Source organism: Echinops telfairi, unplaced genomic scaffold (genome assembly GCF_000313985.2).
Source record: "Echinops telfairi isolate 266 unplaced genomic scaffold, ASM31398v2 ScPeMD7_7412;HRSCAF=8450, whole genome shotgun sequence".
In the NCBI taxonomy this organism is placed as follows: Eukaryota; Metazoa; Chordata; class Mammalia; order Afrosoricida; family Tenrecidae; genus Echinops; species Echinops telfairi.
The window spans coordinates 9357773-9369144 of NW_022111312.1; the positions used below are offsets into that span (position 1 = coordinate 9357773).

Consider the following 11372-nt stretch of genomic DNA (forward strand, 5'->3'; position numbering starts at 1 on the left):
AGAGGGAACCGATGCCAAGGATCTATATGTGACCTCCTCCCTGGGGGACGGACAACAGAAAAGTGGGTGAAGGGAGACGTCGGACAGGGCAAGATAAGACAAAATAATAATTTATAAATTATCAAGGGCTCATGAGGGAGGGGCGAGCAGGGAGGAAGGGGAAAAAATGAGGACCTGATGCTGGGGCTTAAGTGGAGAGCAAATGTTTTGGGAATGATGAGGGCAATGAACGTAGAAATGTGCTTTACACAATTGGTGTATGTATGGATTGTGATAAGTGTCGTATGAGCCCCTAATAAAATGATTAAAAAAAAAAAAGACCCATGGCCTGTTCCTATGAGGGTTAGAGCCGAGACCCACGAGGCAGGCCTCCTCTGTCATCTGGGGTCCCTGTGAGTTAAAATCAATTTGGGGGCACGACATAACAAGAGCTAGGGCTGGTAGCCCTAAGTACCCTAATTCCCTTTCTCCATAAAAGAGGTATTAAAATTGCATCTTCTAACTTCCTTGATAAAAAATGATATGTTAATATGACACAAGGAAAAATGTTTTCACCTTAAGAGTTCAATTTTTCTCCTGATTTCAAGGAAACTGAAATATTCTAAAAGCCTACGGGCACCAAGTACTCTGCCTGCTGAATCCAATGGACAAGGCACACCTGCCCACAGACAGACTAAGAATGCAGAGCTGAAAGACACCTTGGGCATTTTTTCACCCTCAAGCTCCCTTTATGTCAGAATAACTTCTGAGGGGAAAAAACATCCAAGGAAAACATTCCCTTGCACCCTTTATGGTGATCCAAACCTTTTCCAAAACGAACTTCTTAGATCAAAACAGAACTGAAAAACACCTGAATCAAGAAAGTAACACACACACACACACACACAAAAAGAAAGTAACACAAATGTAGTGTTTTGTCAAGAGTTGGGGCACAGCATCTACTCCTTGCCCTAACAACATCTCCCTTTCCTGAGCTGTCGGCACCCAGGGGAAGGCAAGAACCAGGCAACATCTCCGTCAGTTCTTCCAGCTCTGGAGACCCCATGCCTGTGACAAGCATCAAAAGGAGTTCGAACTCATGTGTTGATCCCCAGTTATTAAGCTGGATACTTCAGGAAATCCCGTAAATCCAGCAGCTAACCAAATCCCTGCTTGAGGAAAAATCAGAGAAGATAATCAGGGGAGCTGAGCTTTAGTGTCTCAGCACAAAAAGAATTGTGGGTAATCACCGAGTGAGGCCAGAGTAGGGAGTCATGGACAAATTTTGAGGTCGCTGAAAGTCTTCTAAATGGAACTGCCAAATTCTATGAGAAGGAAAGACTAGGCATAGCCTTCTCAAACAGATATTCTGAACATCAAAGGTTCAGAGAGAGAGCGAGCGAGCGAGCGAGCGTGTTTCCCTTCCTGGGGAGGTTGAGTGAGGAGGAAAGAATCAGCAACTGCTAGTAATGGTTCCGAAATCTCCCAATCACAGGAGACTTGAGGGGGTTTTATTTCATTTTAAACCAGAGCCAAATACTGTACCATAAGGGCAAGAAAGGTGGGGGTAGAGTATAAACTATGCAGGAGCAAAATATTTTATACACACACACACACACACACACACACACACACACAGAGCAATGGCTGTTAGCCGTCCTGAAAATTAGCATTGGCAAGAAAGAGCAGGGACTATAAATGCCAGCCCTGGGGGGCATCAATATGCTGCGCACCAAATACTGGGAGTTAGCTCCGAGTGTGAAATGCTTTGTTCTGACTTCCAAACATCCTGCTCTCACAAAACTTTCCAAAAGTCATTTTAATAAATGCTCCTTCCGAGGAGAAATCAAATCTAAGACCAGGAAGTGTCTCCGTCCATCCATGGAACTTTTCGCTATCATTAAATCTAAAACTCCCCATGCTTTCCAACTGGGATCTGAATCATAAAAGGCATTTCTTTGAACTCAACCACCAGCATAGAACTTTTCACAGTGTCCTGCTAGTTCTGTGTGTAGGGAATTCGTGGACACCAGCTGCTCCCTCTGGTGGCCAGAGGCAGCTTTCATTGCCCCAGGATGCCACCTGAAGTGCATTTCAAAACACAATGGAACTCCTGGGAGAGAGATGAAGAAAAAAAAAATCCCCCCAACAGAAACTTTTAGGATGAAGAACTGTTAATAAAAGGGGTATGAGTCAACTGTCTAAGGCTCTTCCTCCCACTGCGTGCGGTCCTCTGAGCCGTGATAACCACACAGCCACGGTGCCGCGCACAGTCCAGTGAAACACCTGGACTGAGCAAGAAGATACCCACCCATCGTTTTACAACATTAAGGTGGTCTGCTGACCCCAACCCCAACGTCAAGAAGTCTTTCTTTCAAAAGCAATTAGTGGATCAAGGAATTTGCGTTGTTACGTTAGCATGACCCAGATGGCTAAGTCTGTGCTACGCAGAGAGGGATGATGTTCTTCCCATCAAGGTCTCCATGAGATTTTCTGAAGTGAATGAGAATCGCCTGGCAGCTGAGAATTCAACTCTCCAATGACTCACTGCCATCTCTTCATTAAAGTTTCTATTTACAGTTTCTTCAAAAGACAGAAAAATCCATGCCAAAAAGGAAATAATGAGGCAATATAAAAATGGGCCGTTTAGGGGAAATGAAAAAAACTGTCAAAGAAAAAATAAAAAGAGTAGGCTTTGTTAAAGGTCTTGGTTCTCGTTTGAGGAGAGACAAAGGACTCTACCAAACGGCTCAAACGCACCTCCCAGTAGGTTTCGGACCCATGTAAAACTAGGAATTATCCCAACCCCACTCAAGCCTTTAAAGAGACGGAAAAGATTTTAAAATATTGAATGTGTTTTATTGTTTCTCTGGAGTGGGGGTTGGCAACTTTTCCTGGAAAGGAATAAGCTGCAGATGGCTTCACTTGGGCCGCAGGGCTCACCTCTGCTACTGAAGCGCAGCCCCAGCCCCTGACAGTGCGTACCTGAGCACACATGCCTGGGTTACAACCAAACTTTACTCAGGGGCATGAAAATGTGAATTTCACATCACTGTCACATTTGATGAGGTATTTGTCTGTTTTTGAATCCCCTGCAGCATCCCTAACCTCTGGAAAATGTCCGAACCATTCCTAGGCTGTAGAAAGGTGGCCCAGAAACCAGCCAACTCCTCGCGGCCTTGTGTGTCCGAGTAGAACTGTCAGCCACAGGGTTTTCAAAGGCTGGTTTCTTAAAACTAGCTCACCAGGCCTTGCTCCCGGATGCCTCAGAGTGGACTCAAACCTCCCACCTTTGGGTCAGCTTCCCTAAGTATTAACACTTCATACTACCTAGGGACGCAAGGAGATAGGGGTGGATTTGATCTCTGGGCTACTGTTGTCCCAACCATGTACAACACAGGCATTTCTAATAAATAAACAAATAGACACTTTGGGATGCAGTCTTCAAGAGGAGTTGGAACAAGCAATCTATGGTTTATAAAAGTCATAGGAAACCTCGAGTTTCCAAATGACCTATATACACTCCCTCTCTCAAAGCCACCTCCTGAAACCAGAGGTCTGAGAGGCGCTGAGGAGCTGCCCTGCTCCCGGGCGGCAGTCCTACCTGCTCTTTGATTTCCTGGAGCTTCCGACTCTGTTCTCTGATGTCGTGGAGAAGCTGCAGCGCTTTGTCATCCTCCTGGGACACCTCCATCCGAGCTTGCTCCAAACTTCGCTTTAAACTCTGCAGAAAGCAAGAATTTTAATAGGGAGGCCCTGCAGATCCTGCTCGGTGTGAAAAGATTCATTAAGAGAGCTGCTCAGCAGACCCAAGCCGGGTTCCAGGGACGGAGCTGAACTCCACGGCTTCCAGGCGGCTTGCGGGTTCCGGCGTTTGTCCTGTAAAACTCCCCCAGTGCAAAAAAAACCATCATCTCAGCTTCATGACCCAATGGATCCAGCCTGAAATTCCATCAGCCTGTGTTCTACCACCATCGACCTCTCCTAAGAGATACTTACTGGCATGTTCAGGACCAAAGGCTAGTAAGATCCCGAACTCAGAACCATGAGGGTTGGGATGGCTATAGTGTGTCTTCTTCAGTACGGTCACCTGGTGGGGGGAGGGGGGCCCTCAAGCACACACCCCTCTTCCTTCCAGAGCAGAAGCTACTGTACTCTTGCCCTAACTAGTCCCCTTCCACCTCCTGCCTTGTTTCGGGACCACCTTGCATCCATCAGGCTCCCTCCAGGCTTCAAGGCACTGAGATACCCAGCTGGGACGCAGAGCTGAGTGACTACACCCGCCACTGGCAACGGGCAGCCATGTCTGGAATGGAAGCGGGGCAGTTCTTCCGAAGCAGCCACGTTCTAGCAGCTTCCTCTCCCTTGTGAAAAAAAACACATAAGAAACCTCTCAAAACGTGTGATTCAACTTCTTAAGGCTGTTTCCATTGGGCACATTAAAAACAAAACAAAAACACCTGGAATGAAAAAAGTGAACAAGACAATGGAGAAGACAGTCTACTCCGGTGAAGGAAAAAATAAAAGTCACATGGTAAATAATGGCAGAAGGGTCTGTTTTGTCAAAGCTGGGCTTTCTTGTCACTAAGCTGGTTCTAGGCAATGAAAAAATGATTTCAGGCAGACTCACAACATGGTGTCTTGTACACACTTGGGAGACAGATTCCCGAGGCTGATGACGTTGGACAGAATGCAGACCAGAGAGGTGGAGAAGTAAGATGTTAGGACCCTTTGCACTCTCTGAGCAAGAGTGCCATGCTCACACTTACAGGATCTCGCATGCTAGTGGGCTACCTGGACTTCTTCATTTCTCAGGACCTCACACCTCGGTCACACTACTCTGCAAACAACAGCACTTGCTGTGGCACCAGGAGCCACCTCCTCTCTCTGTCTGTCTCTCTCCTTTGTACCATTGGCTCTGATGTGCCTCACAAGGCATCATGAAACAGGATGAGACACACACAACAGGAAGTGCTGCCGCCCAGGGGGGCAGGGGGCTGGGGGAAAGGCTCACACTGCATTCTGTGATGTAGGTAGCAAGGTCCTGCTCCAGGAGGGATCTCTGAGTCTCAGAGGCCTTCAGCTCCACCTCCTTCTGACTAAGCACAGCCTCCACCTCAGACACTCTCCGATGTAACCGGGTCATTTCCTGCTCCATCTGAAATAAACACATTGACAGGTTAGAAGGGTCCGTGGAGGCTCCTTTGGGGCAGTAAAATTTCAAGTAGCCTCGGAGACCACCCTGTGGCCTGGGCTGTCACACATGCGGCAGAAGTTGGGATGGAAATACCATTTTGTCTTCACCCGGGAGTGGACAACAGTTCTTCGTAAGGATCAGTCACCAATGCTAAGTCACTCCTCTCATTCAAGGCTCGGATTCACACTTGATCACTTCTCTAACCCAGTTAGCAAGGACGCCACAATCACCATTTTTCGCCCGTTTGTTTTTGGTTTGGTTTCTGCAGACGTCACTTTAACTTTATCCCAAGGCCATCTTGATTCACCCCCATCTCCTTGCAAAGAGCTAGAGGACAAATCCAGGACAGGCCAAGGGCACAGCTACTTGTCTGCACTCTTAGGAGTCCCGAGCAAGGAGTGGCTTTTGTTAGCGTCCAGAGAGCAGCCCCTGGGCAGGAACCGTGTGTGTTAAGAGATGTTGAGCATAACCAGCACAGTGGCCGCAGTTACAAAAGCAGAAGGCTTTAAAAGACTAGGAAGAGAGACTTCGTATCACTGAGAGCAGATGGGGTGCAGCTCGGCCAAGGTGAGGACCAACACCACCTGCCGGAAGAAGCAGACGTCTAGGCGGGTCATGCTGAGAGACAGGGCCGTTTTAAATCCAAGGCCTCCTTTGGTTAAAGGATTTACGGTAATGTCAAGGCCCAAATTCATCTCCCTCTGAGCTGTGGAGAGGCGACTTCAGCGAGGGAGGGAGCACTTCGCTCTCTCCAGATCAGGTGGCTCAGCGCCAGCAGTGGCCCCAGACAGGTCCCGTGGCATACATTGACGGGAGGATCCTGGAGCAAGGAGGGAGGCCGGCTGCAGAGATAAATACCTTGTGACACTTGTCCTGAGAATCTTGCAGCTCTTTGCTTTTGATGAGAAGTTTCTTTTCCATGGAGCTAGTCTTGGCAGGGGAGTCCAGACCCGACACAACAGACCTAGAGGGAGGAAAGCCAAGGTCAAGGTGGCCAGCAGTGGGACTGGGACGTGCCTTACAGAAAAGGTCAACACAGTGGCTTAAATGGCTCCTCACCCCAAGGCCCGAGGCAAGGAAGAGAAGAGAAGCCAAGGTCCGGAGGCAGGTAGACCTGGGTGCAAAGTTTGGCCTTGGGTAACAATTCAGCTCGCTAAGCCTCAGCTTCTTTGTCTATGAACTGCAACTACAAGAGCAACTACCAGTGCTGCCCTCTAGTCGACTCTGACACACAGTGCACCCACCCAGGGTTTCCGAGAGGGGAACTCTGACGGGAGGGCAGCCTCGTCTTTCTGAGGCTGACATGCTTCCCGCACGTACTCGACTGATGTCCTGTACACTTCCTCTGTGCCCGTGTCTGCAACACTTTCTGGAGCACAGTGAACCAGACGGCCCCAGCCCTCCTGAGGCTGACGTTCCACAGAAAGAAGACTGACGGACAGGAGTAGCGGGGAGAGAGACAAACAGACGGAGCACTTACAAACAGCGATCGCTCCCAAGAAGGACGTAAACGAACAATGTGACATGACATGGTGTGGGAAATGGGGTGACTGAGGATGGCTTCTCTGAGGGGAGACCTGAAGGAAAAAAGGGGTCAGCCCTCCAGCCCTCCAGCAGGCAACCACCTTGAAGGAAAGAGCCCCAATCCCCTCGTGGGTAGAGGTGTGCTCCAAGGAACAGGGAATCACAGAAGCCACGGCCCTGACGTAGGTGGTTGCTAGTTACCGGGCAAAGCTTAGTTCGGTTTCACTTTATAGGAAATTCTGTGGGGAAGCCCCTGCGTACAAGTGTGTGTATACATGCATAAGCCCGCTGCTGCAGAGTCCTTTCCGACTGGGGCGACCCTATGGGACAGAGCAGAATTTCCCCACAGGGCTTCCAAGGCTAATCTGCACGGCAACAGGGTGCTACCGCTTTCCTCCACAGTGGGTTCAAACCACAGAGACAATGATTGCTCTCCTTCTACACGGGAGGAGGTGTTGGCAGGCAGGTGAAGTGACCAGCCAGCTAACAGACCGTTTCTGCTGGTCCCAACAGGGAGCTGGGGCCGAGACTGTTTTAATGCACTAAACCTAACGCTGTGGAAAACATCCCCAAAACAATGTGACATGCCCTCTTGGGTGTGCACCAGAAGGACACTCTCCAGAGAAAGGACGCCTTGACCTTCACATGGGCAACGTAAGGCACACAGTTTCTCTACAGCTTTGGTGTTGTCTACTTGACTCTGCCTCCCGGAGAGCACGTGCTTTCTGGGGCTGTGATCTTTATGGGGGCAGATCACCAGGTCTCTCTCCCACAGGGTGGAGGGGTTGGCGCTCAGAGTGGTTACACCACTCCACCACCGAGGCTCCTCCCCCTAGGAGCAGAAACTCCAGGTGGAGAATGAGGGACAATGGCAGGGTGAGAGGAACAGGTGCCTGAGCACAGAGGGATATGTGACTGGGGCCCCCCCCTCGGTCAGCCCAATCCAGCAGGTGGTCACTGAGCGCTGCCCGGGTCTTCTCAACAGGTGAGGGTGCTGTGCTGCCTGTTGGCCCAGGTGACGTCTATGCCTGCGGGAGACCAATTCCCTACCCAGCATGTCTCTCTCCTGACATCTCCCAGGCCAATGACAAAGGGTGATGCAGTCGTGCTGGCGCCCCACATGGCACACACAGGAAAGCGAGAGAACACACGCCCTCATCCTGCCCACCTGAACCCACTGCTCACTTGCCACACTGTTTCAGAGCCTATTCCACTCTCTGTAAAATGGACATCACACTTGACCTAGTGCTTCAAAGCGTACTTCTGAAAATTAAATGAGATGATGCTCCAAACACCAATGCCTAATACACTGAGAAGGTTCCATAAATGTCAACCATTACTCTTCATTGCCATTTCTGTCTTCACTACCCATGCAGCTTTGTAAATAGCACATGCCTGCAGGCCTACAATCACTGCTTAAAATGGTACAATGCAGGGGGCTGAATGTGCTCTGTGTTATTATTCACACAACAACCAAATGCTGATTATTCACAGAAACGGGCAACGGGAATCACATAAGTCATTGAAATCCAGAAATAAATCTTTTGAAAGAATCTCACTGAGGACTAAAGACTCTAACCAAGTTCTACACCCCCCTAGCTTGCCTTCACCCCGCCCTCGCCCAGACCCACGTGCTCTCGCTCCACTCCTCCAAGCCCCCTCCCACCCCACTCTCTCACACATACTTTTTTCCCCCTCTTCCAAAACAAGATACAATGTATTGCCAGGCATGGACTTCTGTTGCTCTGGCTGCTTCCCTTTGTTTTGTCTGCACCCTGGTGGCCGGGCTAGAGAACAAGACCCAAAGCAACCAAGATGGGAATAGGAGCCACAGAGCAGATCCCAGGGCTCCAGAAACCAGAGCTACCTTCATTTACTGAGTCATGTAAGCCCACATGGGTGACGAGGCAGGTCACAGTGTGAGTACCCAGGCCCAAAACCAGTACAGAATCTCCAGGAACAAGGACATCAGGGAGCTGCGGTGGGGTTGGTTGGGGGCAACTCCTCCTAAACAAAAGGCCATGGGAAGGGCGGGCCCAGGCGGCGTGTGATGCGCAAAGTGTGCTGCACTGAGTACAACCCTGAATGCTTATTCAATAATAATAATAATAATATTGGGGTCACTCAATATTGGGGCCCAGAACAGAGGCACCGTGCAGCCCCACCTGTGGCTCTCACAGGAGAAGATGCCACAGCCCGCCCAGTCACTGAGGGCCAGCTCTTTGCTCCGCTATTTTGATTTTGATGCGTGACAAATGTTCATTGTTTGGAAGTTCTAAGTACAGCAATTAAGAGCTCTTCAGAAAAAAGGTGCTAAAAAAAGAGTTCAATTTTCAGAAAAAGATAAATAAAAATCACATCTAAAAACAGCTATGATAAGAATACTGTAGCTAAGCCTGGCATACGGCCACACGGCCACACAGTGATGGGCTGGAGGAGGGCGAACTTCCCGTGACTTCAGTCGGTCACAACTGAGAGCTTATGACACGCACGGATGCCTTCCCCTCCCCTCCCCACGAAGGAGGCTAAGAGAAAAGGGGGCACTAACCAGGGTTGGTGAGGATGCAGAGAAACTGGGAGCTTCCCATTACTGATGATAGGAATGCAAGATGGTGCGGCCACAGGGGAAAACCTTTTGGCGGTACGTCAGAGTGTTACCCATGGGATGATCATGTGACTGAATACTAAGTCCTGGGTATTCACCCAGGAAACAGGAAAGCAGGAACTTAGAGAGGTGCAAACAACTGTCCAGCAGTAGGCAAATTCTGACTTCTAATGACCCTATAGGACAAATTAGAACTGTCCATAGGGTTTCTGAGGCTGTCAATCTGGGAGCAGACAGCCTCATCTTTCTCCCAAGGGAGTAGTTGGTGGACTCAAACTGCTGACCTTGCAGTTAGCAGCCCAAAGGGTAACCCATCCCTTGTTCAGTAATAAAGAGAAGGGAAGTTCTGATACCTGCTGCAATACCAATGGACCTGGAGAGCATTACGCTGAGTGAAATACATCAGGCTGCAAAGGACAGTTATTTATGGCCCTACTAGTATGAAACCTTGAACAGATGCAAATACAGAGAAATGAAAGTCTATCACTGGTGACCAGATGCTGGTATGGGAGGAAACGGGCGCTAGGGCTAAAGGGGAGTGATGCAAATCAAACTTTCACAATGGATAGTGGTGACGGGAACACAACACGGTGAAACTAGTGTCCCAGAATTATGCACTTCAATGGTTAAGATGGCAACATCTTGCTCTATTTTAGCACAATAAAATTAGCAGGGAAAATATTGGTGCCCAGGTCCATCCAAGCCAATGAAATCAGAGAGGGGCAGATGGAGAGCAGATCAAGGTAGCCCCATTTCCATTGTGCCCCTGGAAGAGTCTAAACTGAGGATGAGGCTGAGAGCCGGGAGACTAGTTCCAGGAACGCACCTTGGCCTCAGGGGGCATGAGTTGAAACGACAGCACTAGCAATAAGGTCCTAGACCATTTGGTACCAGGGCCTGCTGGTCATTCTTTAAGTAGGAACCCCATTTGGGGAACCCCAATAATGGTGGGCGATGAATTCCAAGACAATTGATAGGTGCCAGACAATGATTAGGGACCATTCACTCCAATTTGAATAAGTCAGCCACATTATACCATTTCTAGCAGTTTCTGTGAAAGAAAGACATCAAAATATTTACCTAAAATATTTACAGTCTACTTATTCTGCACATAGGCACGAATATCGGTGCAATCCCTAGTGCCAATGGTAACTCCTCAATGGACTCTTCTTGAGTGAATAGATTTCCTCTCCTGCAGATATTCTCAACTAGGGTTTCCATCAGTCTTCCTTCTGACCATCAAAAACCAACAGCAAATTATTACTGACATCTACAATACTCTAGAATTGACTATGATTTACGTCACAGTCTGAGAGACTCAAGCCAAGGCTGGTCTCAGAGTCCCCAGACTGGTACCAAATACCACCTCATCCTTTTTAAGCAGTAACCCTACAGCCTACAGTCATTCTGCAAGGTGCCTCTTCATCAGAGGGTTCTTATTTTAAAAACTGATACAATCTATACTTCAAGCAGTTTGTTGGAAAAGAAAAGAAGTGCTACATTTGAACTCTAAAGCTGAAGGTGATGGGTGCAAAGTGACACTAAAGAGAACTAATTCAGAGACATCGGACAGTGTAAAATATGACAAAATAGTAATAATTTATAAATTAAGTAAAGGGTTTGGGGCGGGGATGAGGAGCTGATACCAAGGGCTCAAGTGGAAAGCAAATATTTTGAGAATGATGAGGGCAACAAATGTACAAATGTGCTTGACACACAATGGATGTGTGTGTATGGATTGTGATGGGAGTTGTACGAGCCTCCAAGAAAATGATTAAGGAAAAAAAAAAGAGTTGTACAAGCCCCCAAGAAAATGATTTTTTTTAAAAGAGAGCTAATTCCTCGACTCCACGGACTTTGCAACAGGATAGGGTTACCTATCAGTTTTTCCCCAAACTGTTCTTTGTCCTCAAATTCCCACTTCAATACTTTCACTACCTTCTTTTTTTTGGAGTCATTGATCCCATGCACGCTTGAATTTTCTTAACTTACGTTCCCGCTGGACAGGGAGAGGCCAGCAGTCAAATCTTAGATGGTTGCTCACCCAACTTTCAAGACCCTGGTCAT

At 48.4% G+C, this 11372-nt stretch overlaps 1 protein-coding gene across 3 annotated transcripts in view; it reads right to left on the reverse strand.

Moving 5' to 3' along the window:
- Nucleotides 1-11372, reverse strand: part of CIT (citron rho-interacting serine/threonine kinase) — a 308696-nt gene that overhangs the window by 79277 nt on the left and 218047 nt on the right. For all 3 annotated transcript variants that reach the window (XM_045296872.1, XM_004709562.2, XM_045296871.1), the window contains exons 12-14: nucleotides 6035-6140; nucleotides 4994-5137; nucleotides 3584-3703 (exon numbers count right to left, since the gene is read on the reverse strand). In XM_045296872.1, coding sequence (XP_045152807.1) covers nucleotides 3584-3703; nucleotides 4994-5137; nucleotides 6035-6140 — 370 coding nt within the window. The remainder of the gene's footprint in view (nucleotides 1-3583; nucleotides 3704-4993; nucleotides 5138-6034; nucleotides 6141-11372) is intronic.